The following is a 16983-nucleotide window of genomic DNA, read 5'->3' as shown; positions in this document are numbered from 1 at the left end:
TGATGTAGATTTCAATGTGATGTCCAAAGTCCACGAACTACGTGGAAATATCGTAGAATATATATAAAACAAAATTTTCATGTTTGAATAGAAGATACCATCACGTACAGGATCAAAGATGAAAAATTAGCTAAATTAACCACATCAATTTGACTTGTTGTTAAAGATCATTTGATCGATCTAATGCCGTACACAAGTCGTGTAAAGAATATATATTAGTTTCGTATTGAATAAAAATTATACATGTATTTCGTATATATATAATATGCATGAAAGAATTTTCTTGTGTTAGCTTAATTTTTCGACTTGAATATGAGTCGTTTATCATAGTAGCGAATTATAGTTTATACCTTCTTTATTAATTCCCGGCTCAGTTTAATTTTTTTTGGACTTATCAGCTTAAGATTATGAGTTAAATTAGAGTTATTTGACAAATTAATATCTTCAGATCTTATCTAGGAAAATGGCTAAACTACTACTATATATATATATTTTTTGGCTTTTAAGTATTATAGGTCCCAAGTGTTTCATTATTTTAGTTCTACTACAGAAAAAAAAAAAAAAATCCATTGTCAAGGAAAATGCACGCATGAATAACAGTTTGGCATTTTTTTGTCGGCTTATTTAAGCGTTTTTATTGTTCAAATTATAAAGTTACATGCATATATATACTTTTTATAACTACATTATGGAGAACTTAATTGGATGACAAATGCAATTTACAAAATAATAATCACAATCAAGTCGAACCATAAAGAAAATGTTACATCATAGTTGTAAAAGTTGTAAAACTTTTCTAATATTAATCTCATTTTATTAACCTTTAAATTTTAATGCAAATACTTCCAATGATTTTTCTGTTGTAATAAAATTAAAGCTTCAAATTAAACTTAATACGTACATTTCTAAACAAGTTATGAATGTACATCGTATACACGTTTGTATATATTAATTTAGAGTGATAATATTAACATATCTAAAATTGCTGTAGTGACAAACAAATTCATTCAATTTAGTCAGTAATTAATCAGGTTCAATAAATCTATTCTACCTCATCATATATGCATGCTATATATGTATTTCTCTACACAAAATTTCCAAAACAGAAGCTATATAATAAATGCATTAAAGCTTAGCTACTTGCCAAATGCCAGATAATAATTGCAAGTTGACATACATGATGTACGTACGACATCAATTAATTGTCACTGAGGGTGTTTTAATCACCACAGAGAAAGTTGGATAAGAATTAAGAGTAGCCCCAATTTTTTTTTTTAAAAAAAAGAAGTTAGCATGCTTTGCAATATTTATATCACGTCTTTTTTTCGGTATTTATTTATAAGTTGTTAATTTTATTTTTGATTTGTTCAAACCAAAGATATTACGAGGTGGGGAAATATATATACCTTGAATAGAATTCCATTAGTTTTTCTTTTCTTCGCACTATCATTTAGTGCGAAGAAAAGGAGTGAAGGACTTAGAAAGTATGAACGTGGCCCTTTTGGCAAAATGGTGGTGGCTGTTCTTAGCCGATAGGAACCATTTGTGGGGTTCTCTTATTGATGGCCTCTACTACTCCCGTAGGAAACCACTTAGAGAGGGTTCATTGTTCAGACCATATTCATAGTGGTGGTCGAGTGTGTTAGGGACTAGGGACATCTTCAGATGTGGAACTAGCTTCGCGGTAGCAAAATAAGTCTTTGGTTGGACATTTGGTGTGGACAATCCTCCTTAATGTCCCAACACCCCTACATTTTTAGAGAAGGTGTAGGACCTTTATGGCGGGAGCTTGCTATGGTGTTGATGGGTACATGGGACTAGAGTAAAATCTTGGCAGATTTTACCCCTAGAGAGGCACGAATATGAGCTGATATTGAGGTTACAAGAGTCACTCTCGGAGTTTACGCTGAACGAGGGTAGGGACAAAATTAGATGGAGATGGGCACAGTCTAAACGGTATTCGGTCAGATCAATGTATAACTTTCTACAGGACGGCGGGATTAAACACCGGCGGTTTGTTCAGCTATGGAAGACCAGAGCTCTATTGAAAGTAAGAATCTTTGTGTGGACAGTACTGAAAAACAAGATCCTTATAGTGGACAATCTTATGAAAAGGGGATGGCAGGGGGAGGTGAGCTGCGTTTTTTGCACGGAGGAGCCCGAGATTGTGCACCACCTTTTTGTTGGTTGCGCTAATACTAGATCCCTGCTGGGTTGCTTATTACCGAACAAAGCTTTAATTTCGAAGGCCTTTTCAGTAAACCACCTCTGGGATGATAGCTGCCGTAGAGTAGGAGGCATAAGGGGGTGGGAGTTAACTACAATCGCTTCTACTTGGTGGGCCATTTGGTTGGAGCGGAGTAGACGAATCTTCGACAAAAAGAAGAGCCCCCCTAGTCTACTTTTAGCGGACATTCGTTCGTACAGAAGCCATTGGCTTTCTCTTTGTAATAGGTAGGTTATTGTAATTGGTTAAGGTCTTTTTTTTTTTTTCCCGACGATCCTCCTGAAGCTTAGTTGCCTCAACTTTCTACTAAATTCATCTTTCTATTGAATGAAGCGGTAGCATGCTACCTTGCTCTCTTTCAAAAAAAAAAAAAAAAGAAATAACTTTTCTATTTGAGAAACTAGAATGGAATCTTTTAGACTCCAAACATAGGAGCCCTTGTCACAACTTTTAATATTTGTTGCAAAAACGAAAAACAAAAACCAATACTGGTACATGTTCCAAAGAGCTCTAGCTTCGGCTCCAGGTCCAGATCATTGCCATAAAATACTTAAGTAGAAAACAATTGCTGTCACTAGTGATTGCTTATGTGGAATAAAATTGTTCCATGCACTTTTGATCTTCAGAGCAGGATTCTCTCTCTCTCTTTTTGGGATAAGAATCTTCATTGCAGCCTACTGCATTGAGCTATATTTGTAGGATAAAAGGTTGATGGTAACTTTAATAGTTGTGCAAAAGCATTGCTTTCCAAATTCCAATGGACTAGTTCAAAACTACAGTATTCTCGCACGCAGCAGCCCATGTGCCTGTCTCGCGACTACATGGTGTAAATATGTTGTTCAAATACATCTGCTTTGATGTTTTAGAGGATTAGAGGATTCTCCGAGCCTTATGAATTTTGCAAATTTGTAACAGTGATACGTAATTACAACAAAACCAAACTTTAATTAGGTCCAAAGCTTGGTACATTACCGTTACAGTATATCAGAATGATTGTAGTATAACCATAAGCTAAAAAAAATTTAGAGGGTGAAGAAATAATCCAAAATACGTACAGGTGTCCACAACCTGCAAATTCTCTTCAAATAAAATAAAATAAAATAAAATAAAATATCTCTTAAAAAAAAAAAAAGAGAAGGGGAAGTTATAAAAAAGAAAAGAAAAGAAAAAATCTATGTTGTTGGATCGCATGGGGGATGGCCCATGAGTGACTGACACGGACCGCTACATACATTGTATTTGTATCCCCATAAACTCATGATTGCCACGTGCATGTCACGTGACAAGACATGCACCTAAAACTAGGGGCGGCCCCCGTGTTAATTATTAATTTAAAAAATCATCTATCGTGCGCTGGGCCCCTATTATCGGGACAAAAAATTTATGGGGAAGATCCCCATGGTGAGACAGTTCGATCTATCGTCCATCATATAAATGAGTGCGGATTTTAAAGCACGATGAACGGTGGATGGACTATCCCCATCATCAACATCATCATCATCATTAATTATCACCTTATCACCATTTTATCACCTTAATTAATTAAACCACTACTACTACTAAACACTAATCTCTCTTTCTCTCTCGACCAACCACGTCTAGAGAGAGAAAGAGCGGAGAGAGATCCAAAACTCCGAACTCCCCTGTTCTCGCGTATTCTCTCTCTCTCCTCTTGCTCTCCTTGTGCCCTAATCGATCGTCTTCTTCCTCGAGGGATTAGATCGTAGTAATCCATGGCGTCGAAGCGGATCGTCAAGGAACTCAAGGATCTCCAAAAGGACCCCCCCACGTCTTGTAGCGCAGGTATCTCGGATCCGAATCCCTCGCTTCTCCCTCCCCGTATTCCTCCTTTTCCCCGATTTTTGCATGCTTTGAGGTGTTATTGTCGAGTGCTGAGCTCGATCCGGCCGTCTAATTTTGTTTTCGATGACTTCGTTTGTAATCGTGTGAACATCTTTATGTTTAATTGATGATTAGTTTGTGCCGTTGATTTCTCGGCTGTTATTAGATGTTTGTGTTTTTTTTTTTTTTTTTTTTTTTTTTTTTTAAAGAAAGATAGTAGTATACCACTCCGGCATCGCTGATTCATACGCTCCTTTGAATGAGAAGTCGAAAATTTTGGTCTTTTAAGGTTTTTTTTTCTAGGGTGTTGGAGCATGCAGGGTTCGTAGTTATCTTATTGTTGTGTTATTGGAGGGATTCAGTTGTTTCAGTGGTCAACTTATTCAAAATTGTAATATTGGTGAACTAAATTGTATATTTAATTAGACAATTTCTCACATGTTTCTTCCGTGCCATGTGGAAACCCTAGGCACACCCAATTTGTGTTAGTGACATAAAATTTATTGCAGCAATAATCTAGGCTGGAAATAGATGCAGACGACTTACTAAAGTAGGTAAGCTAATCTATTTTCTACTATCAGGCATTTGCATACTCATAGATTTGTACGACTTCACCTATTTGAACCCAGAATTGAATATGATTCTGTAATTAGATGTTTCTACTTTGTTCTTGTTGTGAAGATGGTGATGGTTTCTTCTTGTTCCTATTTCAGCAATCTGTTTGAACTGTGAATCGGCTAGCAAGTTTCGCAGTCATGCTCTTGTTGTGAATCTGAACCAGATCTTATTTTCTTTTCAGCCTTTCGATTCTTACATTTTGAAATAATAATCCATTTTATAGGCCCAGTGGCTGAAGACATGTTCCACTGGCAAGCAACTATAATGGGCCCACCAGATAGTCCTTATGCAGGAGGAGTCTTTCTAGTCAACATTCACTTTCCTCCGGATTATCCGTTTAAGCCTCCCAAGGTAATGTAAGAGCTCTTTTTGAGCATAAATGTTACTAATCCTTATTGTCTATGCCATGTAAGTAATGAACTATTTTATTGATCGGTGTCTTGTAGTCTGTGTTTTGAGGTTTAATGCCATATCATACACCAACATGTCATGACTTAGATACCTCTCGGGTTAGATATATAATGTAATGGAGAGGGTCACTTCAACTTAGTGTTTGGTAATTGACTATCTCTTTTAACAATGCAAGTAAATAGGGCTTAACAGGTGTTCCACAATCCAAGTAAATGAAAAACATAAGAAGGTAATAATAGGTATTTCCTGTCATTCTGAACACATGATACACTAGAGAATGACTGTTATAACATCATCCAGGCTCTATTGTTTACATCATCCGGTGAGAATTTTCTTTCTATACTTGCTAATGTTCAAAAAAATAATTTCACATAAACTTGAATAATGTGCGCTAATGATAAATTATTCAATCAGTGCTAATGATGTAACTTTCAACTCTTGAGCAGAATCCGCTGGCTTTTTCCTTCATTCATTTTAGGTATCATTCATAAACAAAGCACCTGGATATTTTGTATTTGTAGCCCAGGATGTTTTTAGCTTATGTTGATGTAAAAGAATATGGATGACTTTTATGATGGAAATTGCTGTCCTTTTGTGTTTTCCTAGCGGCGTTAAGATAGCTGTATAGCATGAATGCATCATACCCAGAATGGCTCATAAGTTCGTGCTTGATGGTCTGTATGCATACTTATTGCTAGCTAAGGAGAATAATCATTCTATCGTGCTGCAGAATGTGCAACACCTATTTGAAATTCCTATATCCTAAACCATCAATATTGCAGCTTAATGCATTTTTCTGTGTGCAGGTAGCATTTAGGACTAAGGTGTTTCATCCAAATATTAATAGCAATGGAAGCATCTGCCTTGACATTTTGAAGGAGCAATGGAGCCCTGCTTTGACCATATCGAAGGTTTTTATTCCTTTTCCCCATTTTCCTAATTAACGTTGATCTAATTGTTTGTTACCTTTTACTCGCATTTGTTCCTCATGATGCTGGCAAGCTTCCTCGCACTAAATGTAGCAAAGATAGCAAAGTTTTATCCTTTTTGTTTGAAGTAAAATATGAAGGGGTTCTCGCTCTTTTCTTTCAGGTATTACTATCCATTTGCTCCCTACTGACGGATCCGAACCCAGACGACCCGTTGGTTCCAGAGATCGCGCACATGTACAAGACGGATAAGAACAAGTATGAGACAACTGCGAGGAGCTGGACCCAGAAGTATGCGATGGGATAGCATCAAAAGATGGTGGGAGATCACACGGCTTAGCTGCCTTGTTAATGTAGTTTGATTTATGTCTCTAAAATGTGTACAAAATATTATGTCACTGTATCATTTAACGTAATCGGAAACTGGTGAGGAAGGCCGTGAAGAAGTAAACATTGTTGTTCTATTTTAATCATTTTCAATGGAAATGTGTGTTTGGACAAAAAGAGCTGCTTTCTTGTCCTTTGTTTGCTCTTCCTATTGAATTTAGAAGAGGGACAGAATTTAGAACTGCTGCACCTGGAAGCAGAAGCCAATTTCATCTTGGTCAATGTCATTTTTATAAACTTATCAAATTTGTTTTTGCTGTTGAATTCACTTATTTTGAGAGTAAAGAAGTACAAGGTCGTAGGTATCTTCCGCAAACTGGGCGACAGAGAATCTGCCGTTGCTTACTCTGTTGCTATCGTTTATGATTCAGAAATTTACTTTAGCTGTTTCTTTTAGCTATTATCTAAAATTTCTAATTTATTTTTGAACCATTCAATGATTTACGTGGTATCTATCTATTACACTATTATGTCCCTCTCAAGTTGGGAAAAACTAGATTAACCTTTACTCATCACGTAGGGGAAAAAATTTAAAAAACCATGTATTAATTGCATTAAAATCTCATGTACAACGAAATGATCCCGAATCTCAAATGAAATGATCCCGAATCTCCCATGAACCTGCTTCTTTCGCATCACGCAATCTCCCTTCAATCACATAAACAAAGAGAACAACAAGTAGGCGAGAAACCCCGCGACTGGAGCGGCGGTGGTGGGGCCGGTCATGGTGGCGGAGGACGAAGCGTCGTCGACGGCGGGAGTCGCAGCGACGTCGATGCTGAGCTTCTGGCCGGCCTCGCAGTGCAGGCCGATCCCGCAGTAGTAGTAGTGCGGGCCGGGCTCCGTCAGCTCCACGATGGCCGGCCCGGCGTGGAATCGTTGGGTCACGTTCTTTTGAGTGCACGCATCAAAGTCCTCCTTCGACACCTCCATAATGTTGTACACCGAGCTCCGGAACGGGAACACTGGACACAATTCAAACAAAGATCAAATTCGTTGATAAACATTTTCAAAGGAGAGATATATTTGTTACTTTTGTGAGGGTGTGGAAACTTTAGTTTGTGAGGGTCCGAGGTTGGATCAAAGGCACTATAGTATTTATTTTCGAAAAAAGAAGAAGAAGAAATAGTTAATGAGTGTTTGTAATTGTGTGTCATGATACTTAATTGGCATGTAAACTATGATGTTCAATTGCTATTTATTAATTGCAAGTAATGTTTGATTGCACAATTAGTTGCCGTATTCAACATTTTTCGCTCTTCAACCTGCTTGATTTTATATCCCAGCATTATTAATTTATGTCTTTCCATTTGAAAAAAAAAAGAAAGAAGAAAAGTAGTACAATCTAAGTTAAGATTAAAGATTTAATCTCAACAGCCCATCCCTTCATTTGCATTGTACGAAAAACTAAAAGCATCACTACAGAAATAATTAAAATGGCAAATGCAATCCTCCAATTTTAAATGCGTAAAAGGAAAGTAGGAGACTGAATCTCCCATGCTTCAAACGCACATGCAAGATACCGAACGCCCCGATATTTTGAATGGCGACCTCAGATGCCAACCAACTGCATTAGCTAGTGGTGATTTGATTACGCCAAAAAAAAGAAGAAGAAGAAAATTCTTCATGTCATTAAGCCCAAAAAGGAAGAATCTTGAGTTAGAACAAAATACTCACGCAATTTGTCCCCAAGGCTGAAGTTCCTGGTCTGTGCCCACTCCTGGTAAAAAGTTTGGTTGGGTGGTAATCTCCACCCTTTGCTCCCTCCCACAATGTGATCCTTGTGGGCCATGGACCCCACCACAAGGCACCCAATAGTAAACGCCGAGAGGAACAATAACATCACGTGGGCTTTGGCCATTTTTTTAATAATATTAATATATATGTAATATTTCTCCCCTCCTTCCTCTCAATGTTTTTTGATGGAAGGGGGAAAAGTTTCTAATTGAATGCAAGGTAAAAGAGAAATCCCTTATTGAATCAAAAAGAGAGGTTTTAAAGTCGATTTCTACCGTTGGTGTGGTTTTTCTAAATTTAGATGCCTCTCTTTAGCCATCACAGGTTCTTAACTAACCCAAAGACATTATCCTCATCTAATTTTAGGGTATTTGGGAGAGGATATATATTTTTTTATTTTACCTTTTTTTTTTCTTTTTTGGGGAGACTGCTTTGATGGTCCTAAAAGTATGCGATGGAATGTAATTTTGAAACTTTAAACATTAATTTATTTTACAGTTAGAATGCTTGTTTTAGCAAGTCTTATTATGATTTGATAGATAATATAGTATGTTAATTACTGTTGTGTTATTATCATATCATCATCACATCATCATGCACTACAGTTTATCTAAGTAGAAAATTAAGTATATGAAAGCTGTTCCCTAGTTGATTCATTTTTCGCAAGATGCTAAAACATAAGGACAAGCAAAAAATTATAACTTCTATTTTAAATTACTCTAAATTTGGTTGCGTTTTACTCTCCCAGCGATTGTACATAGCTTTATAATTCTTTTCCTAAAGCGAACTTTATTTTGATAATGAGAATATATTTTTAAGCTCGATAGAGGCTTATTTTGAATTAACTGAATTACATAAAGCAAAAAAAAAGGGAAAATCCAATAACCCAAAAACAAAAAACCATGATAAAAAGCAGAACAGAGACAAATAACAAATCTCTCCAAAGGAGAAAAAAAAAAAAAAAAAAAACAAAAACAAAAACAAACGAGAAAAATAATGAAAATTTATTGCCCACATCTTGCATCACAGTCCAAACAGCGCACATATCAACAGCATTAACGAATCAATATGGAACAAAAATCTCATCCCTAAGTAAAGAATGGTCTATATATATATATTAGTATTAATACTCCAAGTAGCATACAAGTATCTTTTTGTAATAAGATGAACTATTTCATGCACCTTTCGTTGATTATATGGACTACCTATTCCTTAAGAAAAAATGCCAACTAAATACATCAAAATGGTTACATACCTAGCTCTCTACGAAATGTACACATTTGTTTCGCTTTGACTTTCTATACTCTTTGATGAATGCTCACTTCTTCATATGATCTAGAGAACCCATTATACAAAACCAAAACCAAATTATTAGCCATGCCGATAAATTTGCTTTGTGCAAACTGGATTGGTTCTGAACACTTCCAAAATTCGTCGGTTTTGTAGCTACGGATTCGAAAGAACACATCCAGTCGTCGAACCAAATCCAGCTAACAATGTTAGCTCGAGCCACATGGGAGTGTGGGGGGCATTTGGTCTGAGTCAGGGGCAGCGCAAGAGATGAAGAAATCAAAAAGGTGATCAATTTTTTGTACCATTTGTGCCTAATATGGAGCATCCGAATTAGGCAAGATAGGTGATTTGTTCTTCTTGTATCCTCTGTTTGAGGAATTTATGTCCTCAAACCAGTTGTAACACTTTTATGCTTCCACTGGAGTTCGCGGCGATCACCATATTCGACTTTCCTCTCCAGCAGATGCTCGAGACAAACTGAGCATTATCTTCGCTTGTCTCTTGGCCTGTGACTGGGTCGAAGTAGCCGAACTTGTGAGAAGTTATTGGCATGGGAAATGTTCTATAGTATGCATAAACCTGCAGAGAAGCAACAAATTCTCTAATTAGAAAAGACAACATAAGAGAAGCAACAAATTCTCTCATTAGAGAGACAACATGGTTTAGGTATTCAGATAGAAGTTAACAGCAGGGACATTTTCATTTTCAGATAAACAAATCCAAGTAAACCTATAAGAAAGGAATTAAAATACTTACTTCATTTGTTTCGGAACCACAAGCAATATATCCATCACAAACAGATAATCCTACAAAATTCTGCATCGACAATAGTATTTTATCAGGTATACCCGACAGATCATATATATATAGAGAGAGAAAGAGAGGGAGGGGGGGGTGGGTGGGGAGATGAAAACAACAGGCAAAACTACAAACCTTCTCATTAGCGTGACCTTTTAAAGTAAGGCTGCAGGCTCCAGTGGATAATCCACTTGCACTTGTCAGATTAAGATCCCAGATCTTCAAGGTGTTGTCAGTTGACGCAGAAACAAGTGTTCCCGAGTCTAAAAATTTGACGTAGCTAACAGCCTTCCCATGTCCAGCAAGTGTACACCAAGGGATTCTTGTATATCGTAGATCATAGCAGCAAATTTTGTAATCGGCAGAGCCGAAAGCTAGAAAACGCGAGGAGTATGAGGAGAACTGAACACAACATACATTTGCCACGTTCCGAATTGTATCAATGCAACTTTTCTGCTGAGAGGAAAAACAAAGATTCAAGCAAAAGCACGGTAAGTCTATCAAGTCCAACTAATAATCAATTGGGGACAAAAAAATGATTGATGTATTAAAGCTCAAACTTGCATCTTCAGAAAAAAGAAAAAAAAAAAAGAACGAGTTTATAAGAAAGAGAATTCTTTAATGATGCAAGATAAATATAAAAACATGCCTCGTTAATGCTCCAAACTTTTACAGAACAGTCATCACTTCCACTAGCTAGTTTAGTGGGATCTAGTTGTGAGAAATTGACCGACCAAGCTCTCTTTTGGTGCTCTGTGAACCGCGTGAATCCTTGACCAGTGCTTGCATCCCATAACTGCATGCCACGACGCCAGTCAAATTACATAACCTTGCAAGAAAACCTAGTCAAGAAGTAGAAATGATAATTTGGAACAGAACTCCAGGTCTGCATTTATTGAGTCAATGATGAGGAAACATGCTGAAAATTGAAAATGAAGGCAAAAAAAAGGAGCAAAATAATTATGACTCATCTTAAAATACAGCTAACATAGTTACAGTTGGGTTAGCTGTTTTTTCTTTGGCTGAAACAAACTAGGCGTGTCACTTGTACACTATTAAGCATTTCAAGCAAGCCTTGCCATGCCTATGAGCAAGTGGTGATTGTACACTACTAACCATAGCATCTGCCTACACATGCCAAGATAGAAAGGGCTCACTAATGTCCAGCACGTAAAACCATTAGCCCAAGCAATCCAATCCACATTAGAAAAGAAAGCCATAATAATGCTACAATTTCCTTCTGCAATGAGCACTTATTTTGTGCGGTGACTTGTGTATGCATGAAGAAAAATACTAACCTGAACCACCCCTTCGTAATCTGTCGAGGCCAAGTAATTCCTGATGTAGCTATTCCAGCAGACACAGCTAAGCTTGGACCTACTCGGCATCTCGATCAATGGGTAATGAATATCAACATTGTCGTTCAAAAGAGCATTAAACTCAAAAATCTTAATCTTCTTTGACACCCCAGCCGCAGCAAAGTATTCCTCATCCCGGTCAAAACTTAAAGAACAAATGACATTTGGAGAGTTCAGTATATCAACATTCTTCAAACTTCCGCGTACTTCAAACTTAGAGTACTGTGCGTACTTGCATAAACCCTCGAAAAATGTTCCGAGACGGTCAGTCGATTCATTGAGAACATCGGTCTCATTCTTGTTATGATAAAAACTGTCACGGATCTTCAACACGTCAGTGTCTGAACGCATAATGGCATTAGCTTCTGATACTTCAATTTTGGATCTCATGGAGAAATATGCATTTTCTAGTTGCCTTATGTTCCTCATCAGCCTCTCCTCATATATGCTTGATTTGGACGAGCTTGGTATTAACTCTGCTTCCACAGTTTCTTTGCGATGAGAGCGATCACTATAGTTTGATGGTGTGTTCTGGTCTTCTGAAGGAAACTGAGCCCTTGACAAGTGTCTTTTCTCAACCTCTGCAATATCGCCTTGTAAGGATGCAAGATCAGCTATTAACTTAGCAGCCTGTTTTTCTTTTTGTTCTTTCAAGTACGAGAGAAAATGAGATAACAAATCGGCTTCTGCGTCTTCCTCATCAATAGATGTTGGTGACTGATCCAACAAAGAGTTATCTCGGCGGCATTCACTTAGCAAGTCACATAACAGAATGTCTCTGGGAAAGTGGAACAAAATATATCAACGCTCATTGTAAAAGATATATTCATGATGCAAATATGTCAAATTTATACTAAAGAAAAGGACCACCATAAGTGTGAAGGTTAGATGGGTGAAATTACTCATTTGCTATAGGAAAATCAAAGCATTTCTTCCTTTCTTGTATCAACTCAAGAATGAACTTACAATAGAAAAAGAAGCTCAAGAATGTGGTTAGAGACTTGGAGTTAAGGCTGTAAGCATATAGAGGTTGATTCCACAAAGATGGAATATTAGACATCCTACATGTAACTAATATAATCTTTTGAAGAAAATTACTACATGAGAAGTATCATGATCCTTCAGTTAAAAGCCAGATAGTTTCCCTCCTAAAAACTTCAGCAACTTCAATCCTTCCAATTTACTTTTGGCAGGACTGCAACATGTTATTGCTCAACTATATCATTGATTATGTATATAGCAGGCTAATATTCATAAATTCAAAAAAGCAAAATAAGATGATTTACAAAATAGTTGTGAAAAGGAGCAGACTAAGAGCGTGCAAAATAGGTCGACTACTTATGCACAGGCCAACAGGCAAGAGGCCACAGAGCTCATGTTGCAGAGGGAGCAAATAAGAAGTTGCAAAATATCTACTATATGTAAAATCAATGAAATATCTAATATATGTAAGTCAATTTGAAGCATGTGTTAATTGAAAAATTCATAAAACATATACAACATAAGTTAAAACGCATGAACAAAGCCTCCACAGGACAAGTGAGAAAAAGGGGTGAGGGATCAAACTGAGGGGTAATGGCACTCCGGCATTACTTACATTGTAAGAGATATTCACCAGAAAGTTTTAAACTAATTCCAAGATATGGTGAGACGACATCTAACAAAAGATTATAACAGAATCAGAGTTTTGGATGATATGCCTGTTTCAGTATATCGAAACAACAAAAACAATCAGTATGATATTACTATAATCTACTTCCTTAGAGAGAGAATACACAATAATTTCCTATTCACTGTATAGGTATATATTTAGTAGCATTTCCAGATAACCTGACAAAGTCAACATATGCTGGCAGCTGGCTCAACCTGAGTAAGTGGCATTTCCAACTAAGCCAAAATCATCAGCCTAGAATAATAGCAGGCTCAACAATTCATTGCCTATTATTTCGGTCCGTTTCATATACTAAGCACAGGACTACCCGCATGTGGAGCCACAATTGCAGGCATATATAGTTCTATAATTTGATTTGGGTCACGAAAAGAGAGAGAGAGAGAGAGAGAGAGAGAGAGAGAGAGAGAGAGAGATTTAGACAAACGTAACCTTTGTCCTCAATTTACAATCCCATCACCGAAAGAGAAGTTCTTGCTTAGACTTTGTGGTTCCATGGTATTGGTTTTTCGGTTATTACTATTTTGCAAGTCATTAAGTACAAAGCCAACACATTTAAACACATATGAGCCTTTGATAAATAGCATCTAATATCGATAACATTTCATGCCACAGTATTTCTCTGCTCCATAATTGCTAATGGGGTCGTCACCTCTTCGGCTCTTCCATCTTCACCCACAGAAGTTCGCTATTACCAATCAGAAGCACTATTTGCGTTTTTTTTTTCCTGCATAAATCTGGGCTCTCTCTAGGTTAACCTCAATACAAAATTGCACAAATCTCCTGGTTTTTCACCAGCCAGACACCAGGCATGCCCAAATTCAAATGTTAGCCATCATACGTAACCTTAATTGGAGTTAAAAAAAATGATGGGTTTGTACAATTTAGCTAACATTAGCAATTGCACACACAAAAAGGATTTAAGAAGAAAGCAAGCATATGCTAACCTAGCCTTCGGCCGAGAAGAAGGTTCTGGGTGCAGCAGCCAAAGACAGAAACCAGCCTCCTTGGGATTTTCTGCAAGAAAGTTTGGAGGGAGAATCCGATGACGAAGATCTGACATTGCAGCAGAATGCACCTCCCATGTTTCAAAAGAGCAAAATAGCTGGAAAGTTGAAAGGAAAAGTCAGCTAAGTAACTGTATCATCTGACAGCTAGACTAATTGCAGGCATCAACAAGATTCCAACATCTACCATGCAACCAAGGCAGCAAACAACAACTAGGATGGCGATATGCAAAAATTCTATAAAAAAATTAGTCCTAGTATATGCATAAGTCAAGGATAATTTGCAGATACAAATTCAACAAGCCACTTAATAAGTTTGATACCAATAATCTAAAATGACAAGCCACACACCTCAAAAAGAAGGACACCCAGACAGTAGATGTTCGAAGATAAAGAGCACACATTCTCATTTAGCTCCTCCGGGCTAGCATACCACCTCTCCTCAAATTTCCTGAATTCAGATGCCAATTGCTGAGATGTATTGCTAGCATGGTAAGGTTCTCCCACATTCACTTGTTCCCTAAAATCACACCCAGAATTTCCAGGCTTGAAAGCGCTAGCATCAACGCTTTCCCCTTCACCGTCTAACTTCGAAGCACTCCTCCGAGGATGTATCTGACGCTGAATACCAATATAGCCATACCCACTAACTTTTTGATGCTTCGATATCAAAATCTCATCAGACTCTTTGTTTTGATCCAACAATCTTTTCCTGTCCAAGTTACCCCCTTTGGTCAAGCCTGATAATTCTTGAGGACCAAAAGAACTGATATATTTAACTTGATTCAAAGGTAAGACAATGAAATAAGATGGTCGCAGATTCTTTAGAACGAGTCCCTGGGAATGAGAAACATCAACAAGTTCAACGATCTGATTAAATATATGAAGCCTCTCAATCTTACTTATTTTTTGGCGCCTGGGTTTAAGATGCTCCCTAAGGTTAATCCCACCACGATGGGAGTCCAATCTACCACAGCCATTGCCACCACCAAAGAGAGATATGCCATCTGCTTTTCTAGAAACTCTCTGCAAAGAAGCATAAGTTGTTTCTACATTGGTCTTAGGCCTTTCACTAGGTTGCCCTCGAACAACTGTTTCGGGTCGACCTAGATAGGCAACCCCCTTACCCTTCAAAGTGTTCTTGACGAAAATTTCAGGAGTTTTCGAGGCACTTAAAACCTTAGTCCGGATTCCATCAGGTAATCTACTACATCTATTACTGCTTGCAGCCACAGGGTTCTCACTTTCGCCTACCTGTGGCCTCTGAGCCCTCTGAGCTTCCCTCGTTCCTCCGGCCAACCTTGTGAAATTAAGCCATAAGCCCTTTCTTACAATCGGCTTCTCTCCACTGCTCGAGCTGCCGTCTATAGATAGGTTAGGGCTCTTATAGTTCTTCAATGTCAGCTCTTCCACCATACCCACAGGATTGCTGCCCAAAGAGCGGGAACTCGTGCAAAGCAGTTGCGACCCAGAATGCGAATCAACACTCCTGCCCTCTATGTTATCCAGAGATGCTTCCGGTAACCGAAGCAGCGAGAAGTGCTCGGGCCAATCGGCTTCTCGGGATGTGATTGGGGCGGGCGTCTCCAACGCATTACTGCTGTTCAGTTGCTGAGGAGGCTGGTCGTTCTCTTTGGTTTTGATGTGGGGAGCCTCCGGCGAGCACTCGATTGTCTCATTCACTTCGGTGGTCCCTTCCATAGACGACCGGAACAATGTTACTTAAGAGAAGAGCTCAATCCAAGCTTGTGAACAAAATGGGGCAAACAAGGTATAAAAAGGAAACATTTTTTTTGGAATCACTCAGCAATTCATCTCCACCGCTAGCTTTATACGTCTGTAGACAAAGGGAAAAAAACTTCAACAATCAACATTGTTACAAAAATCTAAATTAAGTGGACTTGGAAACAGGAGAACGATCTATACAACCTGGCCCTAGGGTTTCCTCAAACCACAACAAAGATCCTTTTTTCTCTTGAACCAACAATCAGATAAACAAAATCTATGACACCAGGAACAAAATTAACAAATAAATTAACGAAAAAAACCTAGAAAAACCTATGATTTACGTAAATAAACACCTAACAAAGGAAGAAAAGAAAAATCCCACGAAAACGAAGCGGAAACAAACCCTAACACCTATTCGAATGCCCGAACAGGTTGCTTCAAGCGGAAACAAATCGACACATCATCAACCAACGAATCAAAACGGGACATAAACCTTGTTCGAATCCCTAATCGATGCCCCCAAAATCGACACGGAAACGCGTTTTAGCCCTAAAATTTCCAAAAATGGAAAGCGACCGAGGTTTACCTCCACACAGAATCTCTCCCCCCACCTCCTTTCTCACCCTCTCTCTCTCTCTCTCTCTCTCTCTCTCTCTAGAGCTTTCGAGAGACGCAGCAATTCAATTCGCGGATGCGAAAAAGGGGATGGGGGGGAACATCTTATCGTGTCGCGCCGATTTCGCCATTATTTTAATGCCCTTTAAAATACTCGCCTCTGAAACCTTAGATATCAAGGGAAAAAAACAAATTCTGAAAAAGCTTTAAAAAAGTGATTATTCTTTTTTTATTTTTTTTAAAATTATATTCTAGTGGATGTGAGGAGTGGGTTGGCCTCTCCAGCGCCAAGCAGTTCCTGACTCCCTGTCCGTATACGAACTCGCCGAGTGGGAATAACGTTATCCGCGCGGATAACTTATTC

General features: G+C 38.0%; 3 protein-coding genes across 4 annotated transcripts; 1 reads left to right on the top strand and 2 right to left on the bottom strand.

Moving 5' to 3' along the window:
- Positions 3791-6531, top strand: LOC109717798 (ubiquitin-conjugating enzyme E2 10-like). The gene is made up of 4 exons (XM_020243720.1): positions 3791-4030; positions 4911-5038; positions 5905-6009; positions 6191-6531. The coding sequence occupies exons 1-4, from the start codon at positions 3961-3963 to the stop codon at positions 6332-6334; spliced, it is 447 nt and encodes a 148-aa protein (XP_020099309.1). The 5' UTR covers positions 3791-3960; the 3' UTR covers positions 6335-6531.
- On the bottom strand, positions 6944-8383 carry LOC109717726 (umecyanin-like). The gene is made up of 2 exons (XM_020243615.1): positions 8092-8383; positions 6944-7379 (listed from the first exon to the last, which is right to left on the bottom strand). The coding sequence occupies exons 1-2, from the start codon at positions 8273-8275 to the stop codon at positions 7069-7071; spliced, it is 495 nt and encodes a 164-aa protein (XP_020099204.1). The 5' UTR covers positions 8276-8383; the 3' UTR covers positions 6944-7068.
- LOC109717285 (protein SPA1-RELATED 2-like) lies at positions 9221-16841 on the bottom strand. Of its 2 annotated transcripts, none has more exons than XM_020242963.1 (8): positions 16591-16841; positions 14628-16113; positions 14217-14374; positions 11541-12378; positions 10892-11038; positions 10378-10698; positions 10201-10260; positions 9221-10023 (listed from the first exon to the last, which is right to left on the bottom strand). In XM_020242963.1, the coding sequence occupies exons 2-8, from the start codon at positions 15975-15977 to the stop codon at positions 9832-9834; spliced, it is 3066 nt and encodes a 1021-aa protein (XP_020098552.1). In that variant the 5' UTR covers positions 15978-16113; positions 16591-16841; the 3' UTR covers positions 9221-9831. The 2 variants fall into 2 exon arrangements, with proteins under 2 accessions (XP_020098552.1, XP_020098553.1); XM_020242964.1 differs by having other exon boundaries at positions 10378-10695; positions 16591-16839.

This window comes from Ananas comosus, linkage group 11 (genome assembly GCF_001540865.1).
Source record: "Ananas comosus cultivar F153 linkage group 11, ASM154086v1, whole genome shotgun sequence".
In the NCBI taxonomy this organism is placed as follows: Eukaryota; Viridiplantae; Streptophyta; class Magnoliopsida; order Poales; family Bromeliaceae; genus Ananas; species Ananas comosus.
Note: the sequence above shows the minus strand (reverse complement) of the source record. Positions and strands in the feature narration are given on the sequence as shown.

What these genes read in the sequence shown, in the direction of transcription:
- LOC109717726 (XM_020243615.1), bottom strand. Translation starts at nt 8,275, where the DNA reads ATGGCCAAAGCCCACGTGATGTTATTGTTCCTCTCGGCGTTTACTATT. An exon ending in CAGCCTTGGGGACAAATTGC is followed by an intron (nt 7,380 to 8,091) that starts GTGAGTATTTTG and finishes AATTGTGTCCAG; the next exon opens with TGTTCCCGTTCCGGAGCTCG.
- LOC109717798 (XM_020243720.1), top strand. Translation starts at nt 3,961, where the DNA reads ATGGCGTCGAAGCGGATCGTCAAGGAACTCAAGGATCTCCAAAAGGAC. An exon ending in CCCCACGTCTTGTAGCGCAG is followed by an intron (nt 4,031 to 4,910) that starts GTATCTCGGATC and finishes TCCATTTTATAG; the next exon opens with GCCCAGTGGCTGAAGACATG. An exon ending in CTGCTTTGACCATATCGAAG is followed by an intron (nt 6,010 to 6,190) that starts GTTTTTATTCCT and finishes CTTTTCTTTCAG; the next exon opens with GTATTACTATCCATTTGCTC.
- LOC109717285 (XM_020242963.1), bottom strand. Translation starts at nt 15,977, where the DNA reads ATGGAAGGGACCACCGAAGTGAATGAGACAATCGAGTGCTCGCCGGAG. An exon ending in TGGGTGTCCTTCTTTTTGAG is followed by an intron (nt 14,375 to 14,627) that starts GTGTGTGGCTTG and finishes TCAACTTTCCAG; the next exon opens with CTATTTTGCTCTTTTGAAAC. An exon ending in GTGGTTCCGAAACAAATGAA is followed by an intron (nt 10,024 to 10,200) that starts GTAAGTATTTTA and finishes GCTTCTCTGCAG; the next exon opens with GTTTATGCATACTATAGAAC.